The sequence below is a fragment of the Gambusia affinis genome, linkage group LG16, assembly GCF_019740435.1.
Source record: "Gambusia affinis linkage group LG16, SWU_Gaff_1.0, whole genome shotgun sequence".
In the NCBI taxonomy this organism is placed as follows: Eukaryota; Metazoa; Chordata; class Actinopteri; order Cyprinodontiformes; family Poeciliidae; genus Gambusia; species Gambusia affinis.
The window spans coordinates 25,884,364-25,905,751 of NC_057883.1; the positions used below are offsets into that span (position 1 = coordinate 25,884,364).

General features: G+C 43.5%; 1 protein-coding gene across 6 annotated transcripts in view; it reads left to right on the plus strand.

The window, feature by feature from the left end:
* ppp2r5ca (protein phosphatase 2, regulatory subunit B', gamma a) overlaps positions 1-21,388 on the plus strand; it is a 45,345-nt gene that overhangs the window by 2,476 nt on the left and 21,481 nt on the right. For 4 of the 6 annotated variants that reach the window (XM_044142477.1, XM_044142478.1, XM_044142482.1 and 1 more), the window contains one exon: positions 4,711-4,861. In XM_044142477.1, the coding sequence (XP_043998412.1) occupies positions 4,711-4,861 (151 nt within the window). Of the gene's footprint in view, positions 1-4,710; positions 4,862-13,105; positions 13,433-21,388 lie in introns of those variants that run through there. The other 2 variants (XM_044142480.1, XM_044142483.1) reach the window with 2 other exon arrangements.

Sequence of the window (21,388 nt, forward strand, 5' to 3'; positions counted from 1 at the left end):
TCCATCCATCATCTATCCATCATCCATCCATCATCCATCCATCCATCCATCATCCATCCATCATCCATCCATCATCCATCCATCATCCATCCATCCATCATCCATCCATCCATCATCCATCCATCCATCCATCCATCCATCCATCCATCATCCATCCATCATCCATCCATCCATCCATCATCCATCCATCCATCATCCATCCATCATCCATCCATCATCCATCCATCATCCATCCATCATCCATCCATCCATCCATCATCCATCCATCATCCATCCATCATCCATCCATCCATCCATCCATCATCCATCCATCATCCATCCATCATCCATCCATCATCCATCCATCATCCATCCATCCATCCATCCATCATCCATCCATCCAACATCCATCCATCCATCCATCCATCATCCATCATCCATCCATCATCCATCCATCCATCCATCATCCATCCATCATCCATCCATCATCCATCCATCATCCATCCATCCATCATCCATCCATCCATCCATCCATCCATCCATCATCCATCCATCCATCCATCATCCATCCATCATCCATCCATCCATCCATCATCCATCCATCCATCCATCAATCATCCATCATCCATCCATCCATCCAACATCCATCCATCCATTATCCATCCAACATCCATCATCCATCCATCCACATCCATCCATCCATCCATCCATCATCCATCCATCATCCATCCATCATCCATCCATCATCCATCCATCATCCATCCATCATCCATCCATCATCCATCCATCATCCATCCATCATCCATCCATCCATCCATCCATCATCCATCCATCCATCATCCATCCACCATCCATCCATCATCCATCCATCATCCATCCATCATCCATCCATCATCCATCCATCATCCATCCATCCATCATCCATCCATCCATCCATCATCCATCCATCCATCCATCCATCCATCATCCATCCATCATCCATCCATCCATCATCCATCCATCATCCATCCATCCATCATCCATCCATCCATCATCCATCCATCATCCATCCATCATCCATCCATCCATCCATCATCCATCCATCATCCATCCATCATCTATCCATCATCCATCCATCATCCATCCATCCATCATCCATCCATCCATCCATCATCCATCCATCATCTATCCATCATCCATCCATCCATCCATCCATCATCTATCCATCATCCATCCATCATCCATCCATCCATCATCCATCCATCCATCCATCATCCATCCATCCATCCATCATCCATCCATCATCCATCCATCATCCATCCATCCAACATCCATCCATCATCCATCCATCACATCCATCCATCATCCATCCATCATCCATCCATCATCCATCCATCCATCCATCATCCATCCATCATCCATCCATCATCCATCCATCATCCATCCATCATCCATCCATCCATCATCCATCCATCATCCATCCATCATCCATCCATCATCCATCATCCATCCATCCATCATCCATCCATCATCCATCCATCATCTATCCATCATCCATCCATCCATCCATCATCCATCCATCATCTATCCATCCATCCATCCATCCATCCATCCATCCATCCATCATCCATGCATCCATCATCCATCCATCATCCATCCATCATCCATCCATCATCTATCCATCATCCATCCATCCATCATCCATCCATCCATCATCCATCCATCATCCATCCATCATCTATCCATCATCCATCCATCCATCATCCATCCATCATCCATCCATCATCTATCCATCATCCATCCATCCATCATCCATCCATCCATCATCCATCCATCATCCATCCATCATCTATCCATCATCCATCCATCATCCATCCATCCATCATCCATCCATCCATCATCCATCCATCCATCCATCATCCATCCATCATCCATCCATCATCCATCCATCATCCATCCATTTTCTGTTGTCTCTTGTCCCTGATGGGGTCGGGAGGAGCTGCTGCCTCCTTCGCTCTGGTCTCCAGTCTGTTGCAGCACTTGTACAACATACTTAAATATATTTGTAGTATATTTGTGAGTTTTCAGGGTTTTTTGTTTGTTTTTGTATGGATGCAACTCTGGAATTAATTGTATTTAATGATAGATAAAATTTCAAATAGTATTGTAGTAAACTGAATCTATTAGTTAATTATGTGTTTAACCTAAATTTACATATATTCTGCCATGTTGTGTTTTTAGTTTGATTTCTGAAAATAGTTTTAGTGATGTGATGAAGTGATGTGACCACTGCAGAAAAGATCCTGAATAAACTAATCTTTTGTTTTAAGTCATCATAAAAATATAACAGTTAGTGAAATATTATCAAAATCACCAATCAAATATTTTCATCAATGTTCCACTTAATATTGATCCAAGTTAGGATTCGCAGTCCTGATAGAAAGGAAGTCTGTTTTTCAGCAGTTTTGCAGTTCTCTGGAGGTTGGTTCCAGATTTGTGGTGCATTCTGGGGGTTTTAAATGTGCATGCACTGCAGCGTAGTCGAACCTCGGCTCTGTTAACTCAGATCAGAGCGTCTGTTGTTTTAAGACTTTTTTGGCTTTTGGTTTCAGTGTAAACCAGGAAGAGTTGCTCATATCACATGTGGCATGATCTGGTGACTTTATTTTCTCTGAACGTATTTTTATTCTGCAGGAATAATGCCGGGCATTGTAGCAGTTATCTTAGTCCCAAGTTATTTCTGTTGGTTGAATGGAGCAATTGGACAAAAGCCTCAGGCCTGTGTTCTTTCTGTATCTGTTCTTCACCACAAATATTCAGCCATCTTGTTCTGAAATTCTTAATGGTTTTTAAAATCAGGTTTTCTCCAGTCAGATACAGGTTCATCTCAGTAACTTGGTGCATTTATTTAAGCTATTCAAGCCTCACAAAAGTATTTTAAGTGTCTTTATTTTATCAAAGCTGTTTAGGGTTGCATTGGATTAGTATTAATTGGAGCATTAATTAACATATTTGATGATTCTGATTATGTGATTTGATCAAATAATTTACTGCTTTGAACTTTGACAATTTCTGAACAAATAAACTGGACTTTATTTTAAAAATGAAACTCAAAACTAAAGTTTCCCAAAAACATAAGTTACTTTATCACACAACCATTATTATTGTCCAGCAGACAGTCACTGCTTGTTATGTTCATGGAAAGTTGAGTGGAAGGAAAAGTTGTGGTAGCAACAGCGATGACAAGACTTTTGAAGTTTCCAGTTGTGATGTGGGGAGTGGTGTCATCCTCTGGTGTTTAATCAGGTCTGGAGTTGGAGCAGATGTCTAGCAAGGTAAGAAACGGATCCATGGATCAATTGATCAATCGATCAATCGATCAATTGATCCGCCTGCTGAAGAGCTTCTTGGAGATTGTGATTTCATCTTCCAGCAGGACTTGGTACCAACCCTCACTGACAAAAATACCACTGCCTCCTTTAATGACCATCATTTTACATCACCAAATTCCTTCTAATTTATTGTTACTAACCTTTTCATTTTTTCCTGAATTTTTTATTTGTCATCCCAACGGGAAAACACAAAATCTTACCAAATATTTTTGTCTACTTTCCAGTCAAACTAACTTACAAACAACTTTTCATCAAGATACTTGAGCTGCTTTTAGGCAACAATTCAAGTTCCTCTGGCCGATTATTTTACACATTCCTCAGGCACGGCGCCGTTACCTAGCAACCCCAGCCAGCGCAGCCTGTTACCTAGCAACCCAGGTGGAGCTCCAGCACGTTTGATCAGCTGGTTTTTCACTGGAAAAGACTTTTGTCTTGTTGACTTACTATTCAGAAACCATACAAATTCTTCTGAAGTATTTTTGGTTCAGTTTCTTGAAATAAGACAAAATTAAGTAATAAGTTTCTTTTCACTGAATAATTCCTAGTTATAAATGAATAATCTGCCAGCGGAACAAGATATTTTGGATGATCATATGGGCAACTGGCAGACTATTTCACTAACGACCAGTCATTTTTCATCAATAATGATAATAATTTTTTGTCAATAATAAGGCAGCTTTAACTTTAATGTTGCTGGAAGGTTCAGTTGTCACTGCTTGTGTTTCAAGTGTAATAAGATATCTGCTCGAAACAAAATGCTTCTTTTTGTTTTTGCCTAAATTCTCTCTATTTGTGGAATAAATGATGAAAAATTGCCAGTTCCACTGATAGCAAAATAATTTTTCCCATTTTCTAAATGAAATAATCTGCCAGGGGAACTAGGAAGTTTTCCTCTACATGAAGGAATTATTGACTTAGAACAAGCTGCGATATCTTCCTGAAATCTTACTTTTGAGTTAGTTTTGTGTCATTTCAAGTGTTTTAAACCATAACTAGACCAAATGTGTTGGGAAGGATTTAGTGTTTTTGCAGCGAGAGTCCTGACAGTGTGCTTCGTTTCAGGTTGTAAATTCAGATTAAATTCGCTCCGCTTGTTCCAGTGACAGCTTTATCAGCTCAATCTGAGATCATTTATTTTGTCTGCCGCGTCCCGTCAGCAGAACACCGACCCGCTGCGATCGTGTTTCCTGACCGAGAGCCACTCGATCTGATTCGGAAAGGAAAGGAACCCGACCTCTTCACGGCCGAGCCTTCAGCCGCTTTTCTGTCTTCGCCTGATTAGAGTGGCTGCTGTCCCACTTCCTGTAGAGCAGGAACCGTCCCACCTGACCTCACGCCGCTGCTGTTTGTGTTTCCACAGGGGTCGGGTAAGAAGGCGCCCCCTGCAGCTCAGCTGTTGAGGGTGAAGCAGGTCGGGTCCCACTCAGCGGTAAAGAGAGAGAAGAGGTTCAGCACCTCCTCATTCCCCCTCAGCGCCAACAGAGAGCTGCAGAAACTTCCAGCTCTCGCAGGTCTGTTGAGTCTAAGCTGAAGTTTCATGTCTAATTTTAACCAGTTTGCAAAAATAACAGTGGAGGAATACACTCTGAAGATTACATTTAGATAAAGTTCAGAGTCACTGAAGATGCTCTTGTGCTTTCTTGAACAGGTTAGGATAGATCTAGTCCAGGGTGGGCGGTCCTGGTCCTGGAGGCCCGGAGTCCTGCAGCCCTTAGAGTCTCTCTGGTCCAACAACCTGGATCTCCCGGGGAACCGGTCGGGGAACCGGTCGGGTTCTCCAGGGAACCGGTCGGGTTCTCCAGGGAACCGGTCGGGTTCTCCAGGGAACCGGTCGGGTTCTTGGGGAACCAGTTGGGGAACCGGTCGGGTTCTCCACAGTCCTGCTAATGACCTCATTATTTGGCTCAGGTGTGTTGAAGTAGAGATACATCTAAAGGTTGCAGCAGACCGGTCCTCAGGCCCTCCAGGACCTCCAGGACCTCCAGGCCTGGAGTTTCCCATCACTGATCTATGGTCTACACAAAACGTATTCATCACATTTTTTGCACCAAATCATTCTTAGATAATGAAATCATAGTCAGAATGAAATGTTTTAGGGCATCTTGTCACTTTAAATTCAAAGAACTTGATGTAAAACTCAACATTTACACTCACACATGAAAATGGCTACACAACCTTTGAAAAGCAGAAGTGTATCCTCCTGCACAACCATCAAGAATGCAGCAAGTGGTTTCTGGATGATAAGTCAACAACAAAACACTTGTTTTTTCCAGCAGCCATTGTACAGCACATTCAACTCAGCTTGGGTTGCTAGGCAACAGGCTGGGCTTCGCTGGGGTTGCCAGGTAACAGGGCAATGGCTGCTGATTTGTGACGTTACATTGTAGAGTTTCTTGAAATGGCGGAGTTTCTGCATGTTTGGTCAGCTGGTTTTTCCACTCTATGTGTTGTACAATGGCTGCTGGAAAGACAAATGCTTTGTTGTTGATTTGCTGTGTTCTTGTTGGTCAGGTGTTCACGACTAGCTGGCCGCCACACGCTGGCCGCCGCCAAGCTGGCCGCCACACGCTGGCCGCCACGCTGGCCGCCACACGCTGGCCGCCACGCTGGCCGCCACACGCTGGCCGCCACGCTGGCCGCCACACGCTGGCCGCCACGCTGGCCGCCAAGCTGGCCGCCAAGCTGGCCGCCACACGCTGGCCGCCACACGCTGGCCGCCACACGCTGGCCGCCGTGTCTCTAATATCTCCCGCCTTACCTGAAAGTAACATTTCTTACTCCCTCTACGAAACACCGACTCACTCAATCAACCGGAAACCATAGGATGGTGAGATTCTGGCCGTCCGTCGTCATTCAGAGCAACATGTGCATAAACTCATCTTATAATGATTGCAGTGTGAGTTTCCTGTCAGCTGACCACACCGATTGAATTAATGGTTACATGTTCCGCTAATGGAGAAACCAAGAAGAGACGGCCAGGCTGAGGTTTGAAGATTCGCATCAATCTTTTATGACTTCTATGTTTACTCTCAGCATTACAAACCGGACCTGGCCTCAGTATGTTCCTGTAACTGATACACAGCGCCGCTCCATTCAGATACCTGGGTGAGCCGCGGCCCCCCATGCAGGAGGCCCTGCAGGCCGTCAGTCGTGAACGGCCTGCAGGGCCTCAGGAAGAGTCGTGGTACTCAGTACAGCCCTTCCTCTTTGGCTCGTTGGCTCACATTATTGTGTCTTTTGGGTTTTGTTTGTTCTCTTTTCATCTTCTAACATTTGGAGGTTTTATCCGTGACAGCCAGGAGTTCAGACCCGTCTGCAGTCTACAGGTTCTCCTAAACGCTTTCAATCGATCAACATTCATTTAGTGATTTACAACATCCAATCGGTGCCCAAAAGGGACTTTACAGGGAAGTAAAACAAAAATAAACATACAGAAATACAATTGTATGTCAATCTCTACAATCCCTGCAAATAGGTAAAATCCACAAATACTTAAAGAGGCAGTACTTTGTGATTTTTATCTTGTTTTAAGCTGAAACGTACTGGCAGATTATTTCACTTATAACATAGGAAGATGTCTTGATATAAATCAAATAATCTGCCAGTGGAACAAATACATTTTCATTCACATTAAGAAATTATTTACTTAAAACAACCTGCTATAACTAGTTGAAAAGTAACTTGTAAGTTAGTTTGATCTTATTTCAAGTATATTAACATATTTATGCTAGAAACTAGACAAAAATACTTGGTAATATTTTGTATTTTTGCTGTGTGTTTTCTGGATACTAAGTCAACAACAAAACAAAAGTCTCTTCCAACACAGTGAAAAACATACAGCTGAACAAACATGCTGGAACTTGGCTGGGGTGGCTAGGGTTGCTAGGTAACAGGCTGGGGTTGCTAGGTAACAGGCTGGGGTTGCTAGGTGACAGGCTGGGGTTGCTAGGTAACAGGCTGGGGTTGCTAGGTAACAGGCTGGGGTTGCTAGGTGACAGGCTGGGGTTGCTAGGTAACAGGCTGGGGTTGCTAGGTAACAGGCTGGGGTTGCTAGGTGACAGGCTGGGGTTGCTAGTTAACAGGCTGGGGTTGCTAGGTAACAGGCTGGGGTTGCTAGGTAACAGGCTGGGGTTGCTAGGTGACAGGCTGGGGTTGCTAGGTAACAGGCTGGGGTTGCTAGGTAACAGGCTGGGGTTGCTAGGTGACAGGCTGGGGTTGCTAGGTAACAGGCTGGGGTTGCTAGGTAACAGGCTGGGGTTGCTAGGTGACAGGCTGGGGTTGCTAGGTGACAGGCTGGGGTTGCTAGGTAACAGGCTGGGGTTGCTAGGTAACGGCTCAGAAATCATGGATTGTGACTCAGCAAGTTATTAGTGAAATAATCTGCCAGTGAAACCAGTACATTTTAATTAATATTAATAAATTATTGACTTAAAAGAAGCTCCTATGTCTGAAAAGTTACTTTAATTTAGTTCTGTCTTATTTCAAGGGTGCTAAGATGTTTGAAATAATTAGTGTTTCCTTGACTTCATCCATTGGCCTCGTCACTCTGCTGGTTTTCATCTTGTTTTCTCGCCTATTGAAAGGCAACCTAAAATATTGCAATAATCTCAAACTCTTTGACACCCTGACTACTGTTCAGTCTTCACCAGTTACTTTAAATACTCACCTCACCTCAAACCCAATCAAACCACTGGTCCATCTGCCCAGCAGATGTTTTTCTGCCATGACAGTTTTTACACTAACATATACAGACTAAATAGCAGACATTTCCTGAGTCCTTTATTGCAACAGGTTTGCTTTCTTAGCCACTCATATATTCAAAAATATGATTTTTTTTGTGATGCAATAACTATTTAGCTCATCCATGTGGAGAAATTTTTGAAAAAGTTGAATTTGTTTTATTTGGTCCACATTTCTATTAATATCTCATCTGTCAGTAGAACTGGAGGAGAAATGAGTCCTTCTGTTGGTCCCATGAACCGAATCCTGTCAGCAGAGCAGCCATGCAAATTTGATGAAGAGGATTAAACAGTAGCTCTGCCAGGTGTCAGTAAATCATTCAGTGATGGCTTCGTTTCCAAGAACCTCTGGCTGAAACGGTTTTCCTCTACTGCCACCTGCTGGACCAAACAGAAAGTCTGATTCTGACCTTTTGTACTTTTTAAAACCTTTTTCTTTGTAATGTTATGAAAATGTTTTTCTATTGTACTTATTGAACATCTTTGTTTATAATTCTCATTCATTTATTACCTCCTATATTTTCAGGGATATTTATGGACGTAGTTCTAAGGTATCAAACCCGTTGAACCTTTTGGTTTATAGCTAAATGATTTGGAGAAAAGTAGCACTGAAAATCACCACAGTGTTTATTCCACAGGGTTTAGATTTTAGACTTCCCTGTTATGTACTGCTTTATGTTCTTCTTTAAAATAACTCCTCCCTGAAATATAAAATTACAATAAAAGCTGCAATATGACAAAATGTGAAAAAAACAAATGGGGTTACTTTTGCCACAACTGTGTCAAACTTTGGTAGCTTAGAAAAATTGTCATTGTTAAAAGTGACCTTTCATGCAAAATTAACATTTCCTACATTTTTTTATACTTTCACTTCAGCTGGTTCTAAAATCATCCCAAAATCCATCCAGCTGTTTTTTGGAAATAAGTTAATATTTCTTGGTGTCTGGAAAATGGCCCTTTCAAATCCACCTGATTGAAATGTGTGTTCTCCAAAGTGTTGTGGTCACTTTTGCTCACCTTTTCACTGTTTATTTTTCCTTCTTTAACTTTTTGTTTTTGTAACCAAGAAGCTCCATTTCTAACATGTTGGTGGAGAGTCTTGGTCCTTTTCTTTGCTGTGAAAATACACAAACCACATTGATGTGTGTCTGTTTTTATCAATTAGATATAATTTATTTGTTATTTATATTTGCTAATATTTAACATTTCAGATGAAGTGCCATGTCAACAAATAATCAATTTCCCCTTCAGGATTAATGAAGTATATTCTGATTTTGATTCTCATAATTAAGTCACTGTTGACGGACACTGTTACCTAGCAACAGCAACCCGTCACCTAGCAACCAAGAGAAGCTCCAGCACGTTTGGTCAAATAGTTTTACCGCCGTATGATCTGTACAGAACCGAGCAGACTAAATGATCCATATTTAAGAATGATTTTGTGAAAAATGTAATGAACATGTTTTGTATGGACCTGACCTCACCTGGTCAGGGAAGCAGAAAAGGTCACGTTTGGTCGGTATGCTAATGATTTGTTACAGATCAAACAGTAAAAGAGCAAGAATCCATTTTTCTCCTTTAGTCAGCCTGCAGTACGATGTGAACGGCAGCTTCATGTGATGGGTTAGGGTCGGGGCTCAGAGCGGGTTAAGGTCCTGTCCAGGTCAGCATCCTGTCCCTTAAAACCATCCCATCACTGATGTGGGAATTCTTTATTCTGCTGTTTGAATTCATTTTGCATAAAACACGTTTGCTTGCAAATTTCTTCAGTTTTTCCTGTGTGACCAGAGTCCGTTTGAGCACCCAAATATTGAGTAGCACTGAAGTAAAAGTAAAAAGTAACCATCCAAGAAATGACTCCAGAATAAACAACTGATCAAAACATCATTTAATATTTAGTGACATCATCAGACGGACCACAATGTAAGGCTGTGTGGAAAATCTGCTATTCTAGACACCAAAATGGAAATAATTTATATAAAAAACAAAAGCAAGCAAAAGAAACATTTTTCAAAATAAAAAATTTTCAATGTAAAACTTATGAAACTTTAATAAAAACTGGTGAATTTTTGGTAAAAATCAAACTTGTTCTACATCCGTTCAAATGACTCTGTATGACCTTTGACCTTATGATCTTTCATGCTCAGAAATGCTCCATTGTGGCTGAATTTCTACAGTTCTGCATAGAAATGTGAGTCACAGCTCCTTCACATCGACGTAAAGCACTCAATGCAACGCAAAAACACAAATTTTACAAAGTAAAATGTGCACATTTCTCTGTTCACTTAAAATGAGACAAAACTAACTTACAAGTAACTTTATAGCAACATATAGGAACATTTTTTTAAGTGAATAGTGAGAACGTACTAGTTCCACTGGCAGATTATTGAAATTATAACACGTTGAGTCACAGTCCCGGGCACTGCTCGGTTACCTAGCAACCCCAGCTGAGCTCAGCCTGTTACCTAGCAACCCAGGTGGAGCTCCAGCATGTTTGAGTTTTCATCATTATTAAGAAATTTACTTAAAACAAGCTCCTATATCTTGCTGAAAAGTTACCTGTAAGTTGTTTTTCTGTTATTTCAAGAAACTAGACCAAAAATACTTGAGAGGATTTTCTATTTTTGTAGGGTGATTGCACTTGTTGTTACCTTGAGTGGCATAAACTGCTCTTAGATTTAGGAAGCATTTACTTTTTCACATTGGACCTGGTTGATTGAATAGACGTGTGATCTTTCTCTTATATTGAAATCTGATGATTTAAACCAGTTAAGTGTGGTAAAAACAGCAGAAATCAGTAAGGAGGAAAATGCAGCTCTGTATTCTGGTTAGTATTTAACAAAGCAAAGGAAGCAGCCACTTAAACTGAGTGTCCATTTTTAAATAGACTGTAATTTCTTGGCTTTTAAATGTGAAAATGGTTTCAGAGTCTCGCTGTTCTTAAAGGCTCTGGCTTGTCTTGTGGTGTCAGTGCGGTTTCGCTGCGTATCAGTGTGTCCTCTGATGTATCACATGATAAAACAGACAGCCACTTCATTATGTTTCAAAGAACAGCAGATAAATCATTCAGTGTCCTCAAGTATTACACAAATGGAAACATTACTAAACACTAATTGACACATGTGTTTAGTGATTTTTAGTTTTCTGAGATTAGATAAGAGATAAGACTGCTTACAGCTGCTGTGCTGACTCTGCATATTCCATTTTCTCTCTTGACTCAGTTTCATTTCCTGTTTATGAGTTAATTTCACTCAACTCATAAACATCACAATAACAAAATCCTTCACAGTTTCTGAGTCATGAAGTGACTGAAGGGGGCTGATTATGGTCTCATTTAGTTATAAATGAAACAATCTTTTTTTAAACTGTGTAGACTGGAGAGAACAGTTGGAACCAGATGTTTACATACACCAACAGAAGATAAATCAGATCAAACTTCTCTTGTTCTAGGTCTGCTAAATTTACCAAAAGTGTTTCTATTTGTTAAATGCCACAATCAGGAGAGAATATGCTAGAAATTAATTTAGTAATGTCTGCAAGATCAAAAGTTTACATACATTGGCTGACATGGTCTTTGAAGTTGGTTGTTACTAGGTTTATAACAGTTTGTTTTTTTGTTTTTTTTTATCATAGTTTCGTTTTATTTTGTTGTGATTTTTTGGTTTGTCAAATTCAGTTACCAGTACTTTTTAGTGTGTTTGCTAGTTTGTATTAGTTGTTATTAGTTAAATATTGTTTAGTTCTTATGGGTTATAGCAGTAATTTTAGTTTTTCCATACTTTGGTTAATTTTAGGTGCAGGATTCAAAAATGGGATTATGTTTACATCAATTTGGTGATAGATACTCAGCAGATGTTATAAAGAATGTATTCAGTTATTGTCAAATGGACTAAACTTCTATAGATCTTTTCCAGTCATTTTGACTCAAAGCTCTTTACACTAGAGTCACACATTCATACACCGATACGCACATCGGTAGGCAATTTGGGGTTAAGTGCCTTGCCCTGAGGCACATCAACATGTGGCAGGAGGAAGCTGGAATCGAACCTACAACCTTCCGATCGCAAAACGACTACTCTACCATAGAGCCACAGTCGCCCTGCTCACAAACAACCAACCAGTGTTTTATGTTGAACACTTAAAATATCTAACTCCAGTGTTAAGGATTCTTTACAAAATTAAAGTTTGCTGATGTTTGAGAGGACAAACTACAGACAATATATTGCTTGAAAATGGTCTTAAATCAATAATTTTATTTGGGGCGTGCTGTGGTGGCGTAGAGGTTAGCACGCCTCACGTTAGCACGCCTCACGTTAGCACGCCTCACGTTAGCACGCCTCAGGTTAGCACGCCTCACGTTAGCACGCCTCACGTTAGCACGCCTCACGTTAGCACGCCTCACGTTAGCACGCCTCACGTTAGCACGCCTCACGTTAGCACGCCTCAGTCCTCGCCGCGGACATCGCCACATGTCCTCCCCCCTCTCCTCGCCCGCCTTCCTGTCTGCCTACTGTCACAAAAATACAAGCCACTAGTGCTGCAAAAACTCTTTGGAAAAAAAAATTATTGTTTATTGCAATAATTACTCATACAAAATTTGCTATTGTAACATATTTGAACTTGTATTTATGAATTTTATATCAAAATTCATTGCCACAAATAACATTCATGTCATAACTGTCGTTATAAATTCCTCTGCAGTCTTCTTTTCTTATGGTTTAATCTGGTAATCATTGAGTCAATTATTTAAATCCCCACTCTGACCCTCACTTTGACCTCCTTTTCATAAAAACTTACTAGAAAAGGATGAGAATAAAAGACTTTCCAGCCTCTCTAAGCAGTCCTCTATCCAGCTGCTTTTCCTAAATCAGATTATGTTGAAACCCCAGCAAATTGCAACACTGTGGATAGACTAAAGCCAATCTGATCTAAGATCTGTGGCAGAACCTTCCTTGTAAAGCGGAATGATCGGAAAAAGGAAACTGGAGCAAAAAAAGAAGATGGAAGCGCCGTAACTCCGCCCCCTGTCCATTCTCATCCAATCAGACTCCCTCAGCCACAGCAGTCTGCTTTCCTATTGCTCTAGAGCGGTATGAGTCCAACCAATCAGCTCGTGGCTCCGCTGCTGACGTCGCCAACAAGCCAGTTCCCTCCAGCAGCAGCAGTGCTTCATTTTCTGATCTGCTTTTGTGCTAAAATGGAGGCTGGCCTCTCGCCCTGAGTGGATCGCCTTCCTGGTTGGGCTTTAGATGTTGACATGCAATAAATCTGGAGACAGGATGGTTGTGGATGCACCCAATTCCAACGGGCCTTTCCAGCCGGTGGCTCTTATGCACTTCAGAGGTATGTAAGCGATTCTTCCTGTATTGTCCCGGGGAACTGGGGACCGAGTGTCGCTGTGCTCCTGCTCCACTGGAAGCCTCCTGGTTTAGTCAGGGTTTCAGCCGCTTCGGACGGGATCAACGTCTGTTTGCTTTTGGATATAAGCTCCGTTGTGTCTGAATGAAACAGAGGAATGATTTGTTTAGGCATTTATGTAAAGCTGGAAGAGATTTAAAAAAAAAAATCAGCTTTACTAGCTAGCTGCTCTCTGCCCATCCCCCCGCAGAGCGAGTGATGTCAAAGGAAGTGAGGTCATAGCCAAGGGAAGGGTCTGTTCTTCTCAGTTTTTAAGGCTTATTTATTTTTCTGTCGTTGTTATGAGTTTGATTTTTGTGCAGCTTTTTGTTGAATAAGATGGGAGGAAATAATAAAATTAGCATCTTTAGCCTCCTCCTCTCTCGTGTCCCACTCCAGTTAATCTGGGCACAAATTGGCCACAGTGTGTCCAGGCTGAGGACAGCCGCTTTTCTCAACACGAAGAGATTTCAGTACGTATTTATCTTATTTAGCCTTCCTCTGTTCTGAGTGCTGTCCAACAGGATACAGTCTGACTGCTGTTTGAATGAAATGTGTGCAAGGGCCGGTTTGTTACCGCGGTAGTTGAGTGCAGCCCAGTGTTGGATGAATCCGTTGGTAATTATTGATTTCAGTCCATTGAACTGCCTTGAATGATGACTCTGTTTGGGAACAGTCGGACTCTTCCAGCCTCACTCTGTTATTGTGGCCTCCAGTTCCATCACATGTTTGATTTCAGTGCTAATGTCTGTGGATTCAAGTCAGACTATTTTGACTGAAGATGCACCGATCAGTTTTTCCCCTGGACAATACTGGATATCAATTTTGGTTTCACTTGATAATTCTCTTTTCTTTTGTACTCCAGTCATGCTATTACATATTTGGTTTTTATTTCAATGTCGCACAAAAACAAAACACAATTGTTTACCACCTTCCAACATATTTGACTCTCTGAAACATAATTTGATCCCCCTGTTACTGCAGAAGGTCGTGTTGCACCCAGACCTGTCACAATAACAAATTTTGCTGAACGTTAAATTATCTCAGAATATTGCAATAAACGGTAAAATTGTTTTGAGATAATTTTCAATTAATAATGGTATAATAATGCAGGAACACATTTTAAAAACACAATAAACTTTAAATTCTGCTGAATATTTAACACTGGATCTGGAAGACATTTTAAATATACAATATAAAATAACTGAAACAACAAATAAATAAATTATGAAGTCTCTAGACAAAATTTGCTTTCAAAAAAGGCTAGTTGAGACAAAAACACCAGACAGAAACGTTGATGATTATTAATTGATTTATTGTGTATGATGGTGTCTGCATGGCTAAAGTTTCAAGTTCATGTGTCTAAAGTGAAGGCTTTAAAATGTCTGAAGTTCATTAGGAAAATGTAAGTTGGCCCTAAAGATGGTTACCAAATGGTTACTAAATTTTGTCATGGCAAGACAAAATTTAGCCAGCTAACTTCTGTTGCTATGCTAACCCATGCAAAGCTAGGAGCGTTCTGTGCAAAAGCAACAAAACAAACAAACAAACAAACAAAACAAAACCACTTTTAACCTTTGACACGATGGCGGTTGAGGCTGTCGAGAACCAAGTGACCCAAACCCTGAATCTATAAGGTTTTGGCCTTAAATTGAATTCAAAGTAGCATTAAAAAGGTTTTCTAAAGTCTTAAACTCTCCTTTGTGAAACTTCCACACATTCTGTGGTGAATTGGTGCAACTGTGGCTCAAATATCGACCCAATAATATTTAATAATGTAGTGGGATTAAGTCCAGATTATTCAGTCGCCTTGTGATTTAGGATGAATTAAACTGAAATCAAACTTGTGGCTTCTCTTGCGAGGCGGAGGCAGACCCGCTGAATATCACTACTGATTGGGATTCAGAGCCAAAATAAAAGCTTTGAAAGACGCTGAAGGACGGGATGTTTCAGAACCCGTCCTTCGATTGTTTATGTCCAGGCAGGTTTTTTCTAGAAGTAAATATTGTTGACTGAGGTGTTTACAGAAGAAAATGGTCAGAGTTCTTTGTTTTGATACAGTTTTTCAAAACAATATTTTGAATTTGACCAATTGATCTTAAATGAGAGGCAGAGATTAAATCAGAAAAACTGTCCTAAAAGGCAACTTATTTCTTGTTTTCCAACAAACAAACTCTTAGATTTTTATTAGTCCTGTTTTGAACGTCCAGATGAAGGTGAACCATCCTGGTTGCAGTTACCCGTTTCATTGACAGTTGACTGATTTTTGACTTTGTTTCATTCAGAGCTGAAGACGTTTAAAATACCAAGTATTTGTTGTTTTGGCTTGGAGACATATTTATGTAGCAATATCAGTTAAAATAGAGAATATATTATCAGTAAAAATACGTAATAATCAGTAAATCAATTAATTACTTGATAAATTAAAACAAGTTCAATAATTTCCATTTGTATGATTTCTCACTTTCTACCAAAAGCTGGACGATAAATTCATTGTATTTGTTTTGTTTATTTATTCTGCATATTTAAAATGTTTCCAGTGTGAAATGTTTGTTAGAAATGAACGTTTATTGACCTTTGTGAATGTTCTTGCATTATTATGACATATCAGTCTCTAAACAACATTATAGATTATTGCAATAATTTCTGGGACAGTTTATCGCCCAGCAGAATTTCTGGTGACGGTCCAAACATTTATTTCTCTTTTGTTTTTATCAGAGGAAAACTTGATTCTGTCTGGAGGTCAGAGGTCAGAGAAAAACAGAAAATCGGTATTGATCAGGAAACGTCCGATTGGTGCAACCCTACCCTTATGGAGCCGGGTTATGAACGGATCGATAGAGACCTGAATTATAACATGTAATTATAACAATTATAACATATAAAGAGTTTATTAAATCCATTTTAGTTCTTTCCCTGGAATATTCCAGTCAGTAACTGTTTAATTGTTTGAAATTGGCTGAAAGCAGTCAGAATATTATTATTATTATTATTATTTAATGCCTTCAGATCCAATAACCTACACTGGATATTTGTGCCAAATGCTCATTTATAAACAACAGTCTCAACTGGTTTAAACCAGGACAGGGCGGTTCTGGTTCTGGAGGGCCGGAGTCCTGCAGCTCTTAGTCTTCCTGGTCCAACAACCTGAACCCAACAGCTGGATCTGGAGAACCGGTCGGGTTCTCCAGAGTCCTGCTAATGACCTCATTATTTGACTCAGGTGTGTTGAAGCAGAGATACATCTAAAGGTTGCAGGAGACCGACCTCTGACCCTCCAGAGGGCCCTTCTGGCCCTCCAGGACCTCCAGGACCAGAAGTTAACCACCCCTGGTTTCTAGGAAACTCATCTAAGTATCGAATCTAATTTTTTATTTGCTGTCTCAGTTGCTTATCAGTGACCAGAGAAATTGATGAGATGCTTTTATTGAAAGCTGCAGCAAATATTAAAGTTTTCTCCTCTGATTCAAAGGAGTTTGCAAGTTTTCTAAGAATTTAGCCAAAATTCATGTTACTAGTAGAAAACAATCGGAATTGGAGAAAACTGCAAGTCAAATATTTTTCAGTTGTTCACTGTTTTTGGTCTTATTTAGCGTATTACATTTTTGCTAACTAGTTTTTCTTATTTCAGAAAAATAAGAAAAATTTGCATTTGGAATGAGAAAAATATATATTTTTAAGTTTTTGTGCATTTTTTTATAAATAATAAATTGTTACAGGACTTATTGCAATAAATGATAATGTGTTTAAATTCAATCAAACAGCTGATCCAGAATGCTGCTGCTGGAGTCCTGACTAAAACCAGGAAGATAGAGCACATAACACCAGTTTTAAAGTCCCTCCACTGGCTCCCTGTAGCTCAAAGAATAGACTTTAAAATACTGTTGTTAGTTTATAAATCACTGAATGGTTTAGCACCACAATACATTAAAGATCTGCTGCTGTTGTATCAACCTTCCAGAACCTCTCAGGTTCTGGTTCTGGTTCTGCTCTGCATCCCCAGAACCAGAACCAAACGAGGAGAAGCAGCATTCAGCATCTATGCACCAAAAATCTGGAACAAACTTCCAGAAAACTGTAAAACAGCTGAAACACTGACTTCCTTTAAATCTGGACTAAAAACCAACCTGATTAGGATTTTATTAGAAACATAATCAATTATAAATTTATTGATGGAATCTGACTTGATGTGTTGATTCTATGTTTCATTGTGTTTTGTGTTTGATTTGATGTAAAGCTCTTTGAAATGTCTTGCTGCTGAAATGTGCTATACTAATAAAGTTTGATTTGATTTAATATTTAACACTGGAACTGGAAGACATTTTAAATATCCAAAATAAAATGAAATAAATGAAATAAAGTGAATTATGAATTGTCTTTCAGAAAAAGGGTTATTTGAGACCAAAGCAACAAACTGAAGATTGTGTTGTTCAGTTTTTGGTAGAAAGGGAAAATAAATCATGCAAAATGTAAGAAACTGAATTTGTTTGAATTTATCATGTGATTAATTGATGAATTGCTGTTTGCAGTGGGTCAAGGTTCCTCTTCCAGCTCTTGTTGATACTTATTTATAGATTGTGAACATTTCAAGTCCATCCTGACAACTGAGTCCGGATAAATTAGTTTCGGTGTTCACCAATTTATCGGCCAGCCAGTTTCCTTTATCGCCTCCCTTGATGGATGCAGCTACTTCTGTTTCCCTCTAATTGTGGCCAAATTAGGAAGAAATTATCGGATTTTATTCGTCTTTTGCAGGACAAATATGACTTTCTTTGTAGTTTTTTAGATAAAAACTCTGTATTCCTGTGCCTTAATTACTCACCATGTGTGTTTTATTTGGAGGGACTTGAAATATTTCACTGAGAGCCGACGATCTGGCTGTGAACACATTGCTTTAATAAATATTTATCTTTTCTCGTCGCTTTTTCACTCAACAGGTCATTGAGATGCATTTCATTCTCTAACGTCAGTTTGGCAGAACAACTTATTTTGTCACACCGTCATAAACAGTTGTGGTGCACTGACAACATGCTAGCTAATGCTAAAATGGCAGGATAAATGAAGGGTAACCGTGGTAACCAGTGAGCATTTAAAGGACGGTTGAGTTGCTTATGGATCCGGTGGGTTTAAAACAAATAATCCAACTATAATTAACAACATTTCAGCCCTCAAAAAATAAGTGTCGGCCAAAATCGGAATCAGTCAAGATTGATAATCAGCGATCGGCCAGAAAACTAAAATCGGTGCATCCCTAATGTAGTTGCTTCAGGAATGCTCAAATTGTAAATAATTTTAAGACGTTTACTTGAAAATTCAGAATAATTTGAACTTTAGTGTATTATTTTTTAAGTTAAGGGTGCAGCCAAATTGGTCACAGGCTCTAAAATCTGATAAGTTTCTCTACGCGGCTATAAATAATAGTTTATCAATGTTGGCATTGATCACAAATGGTTCTGTGTGAAAAGCAGTCCCAGCTCTGTGGACGGAACCACAGTCTGGTCCCGCTGTGACCCCAGTCCGGTCCCCCTGTGACCCCAGTCCGGTCCCCCTGTGACCCCAGTCCGGTCCCCCTGTGACCCCAGTCCGGTCCCCCTGTGACCCCAGTCCGGTCCCGCTGTGACCCCAGACCGGTCCCGCTGTGACCACAGACCGGTCCCCCTGTGACCGCAGACCGGTCCCCCTGTGACCCCAGACCAGAGTCCGGTCCCGCTGTAACCCCAGTCCGGTCCCCCTGTGACCGCAGACCGGTCCCCCTGTGACCCCAGACCAGAGTCCGGTCCCGCTGTGACCCCAGTCCGGTCCCGCTGTGACCACAGACCGGTCCCCCTGTGACCCCAGTCCGGTCCCCCTGTGACCCCAGTCCGGTCCCCCTGTGACCCCAGTCCGGTCCCGCTGTGACCCCAGTCCGGTCCCCCTGTGACCGCAGACCGGTCCCCCTGTGACCCCAGACCAGAGTCCGGTCCCGCTGTGACCCCAGTCCGGTCCCGCTGTGACCACAGACCGGTCCCCCTGTGACCCCAGTCCGGTCCCCCTGTAACCCCAGTCCGGTCCCGCTGTGACCACAGACCGGTCCCGCTGTGACCACAGACCGGTCCCCCTGTGACCCCGGTCCGGTCCCGCTGTGACCACAGACCGGTCCCGCTGTGACCACAGACCGGTCCCGCTGTGACCACAGTCCGGTCCCCCTGTGACCCCAGTCCGGTCCCCCTGTGACCCCAGTCCGGTCCCCCTGTGACCCCAGTCCGGTCCCGCTGTGACCACAGACCGGTCCCGCTGTGACCACAGACCGGTCCCGCTGTGACCCCAGACCGGTCCCGCTGTGACCCCAGTCCGGTCCCCCTGTGACCCCAGTCCGGTCCCCCTGTGACCCCAGTCCGGTCCCCCTGTGACCCCAGTCCGGTCCCCCTGTGACCCCAGTCCGGTCCCGCTGTGACCCCAGTCCGGTCCCCCTGTGACCCCAGTCCGGTCCCGCTGTGACCCCAGTCCGGTCCCCCTGTAACCCCAGTCCGGTCCCGCTGTGACCCCAGTCCGGTCCCCCCAGACCCCAGTCCGGTCCCTGTGACCCCAGTCCGGTCCCCTGTGACCTGAGACCGGCCCCCGTGTGACCCCAGACCAGAGTCCGGTCCCGCTGTGACCCCAGTCCGGTCCCGCTGTGACCACAGACCGGTCCCCCTGTGACCCCAGTCCGGTCCCCCTGTAACCCCAGTCCGGTCCCGCTGTGACCACAGACCGGTCCCGCTGTGACCACAGACCGGTCCCCCTGTGACCCCGGTCCGGTCCCGCTGTGACCACAGACCGGTCCCGCTGTGACCACAGACCGGTCCCGCTGTGACCACAGTCCGGTCCCCCTGTGACCCCAGTCCGGTCCCCCTGTGACCCCAGTCCGGTCCCCCTGTGACCCCAGTCCGGTCCCGCTGTGACCACAGACCGGTCCCGCTGTGACCACAGACCGGTCCCGCTGTGACCCCAGACCGGTCCCGCTGTGACCCCAGTCCGTCCCCCCAGGACCCCAGTCCCCGGTCCCCCTGTGACCCCAGTCCGGTCCCCCTGTGACCCCAGTCCGGTCCCGCTGTGACCCCAGTCCGGTCCCCCTGTGACCCCAGTCCGGTCCCGCTGTGACCCCAGTCCGGTCCCCCTGTAACCCCAGTCCGGTCCCGCTGTGACCACAGTCCGGTCCCCCTGTGACCCCAGTCCGGTCCCGCTGTGACCCCAGTCCGGTCCCGCTGTGACCACAGACCGGTCCCGCTGTGACCCCAGTCCGGTCCCCCTGTGACCCCAGTCCGGTCCCCCTGTAACCCCGGTCCGGTCCCGCTGTGACCACAGACCGGTCCCGCTGTGACCACAGACCGGTCCCGCTGTGACCCCAGTCCGGTCCCCCTGTGACCCCAGTCCGGTCCCCCTGTAACCCCAGTCCGGTCCCGCTGTGACCCCAGTCCGGTCCCGCTGTGACCCCAGTCCGGTCCCCCTGTGACCCCAGTCCGGTCCCCCTGTAACCCCAGTCCGGTCCCGCTGTGACCCCAGTCCGGTCCCGCTGTGACCCCAGTCCGGTCCCGCTGTGACCACAGCCGGTCCGCTGTGACCCCAGGCCGGTCCCCCCGTCACCCCAGTCCGGTCCCCCTGTAACCCCAGTCCGGTCCCGCTGTGACCCCAGTCCGGTCCCGCTGTGACCCCAGTCCGGTCCCGCTGTGACCCCAGTCCGGTCCCCCTGTGACCCCAGTCCGGTCCCCCTGTGACCCCAGACCGGTCCCGCTGTGACCCCAGTCCGGTCCCGCTGTGACCCCAGTCCGGTCCCCCTGTGACCAGAGTCCGGTCCCCCTGTGACCCCAGTCCGGTCCCCCTGTGACCCCAGACCGGTCCCCCTGTGACCCCAGTCCGGTCCCCCTGGAACCCCAGTCCGGTCCC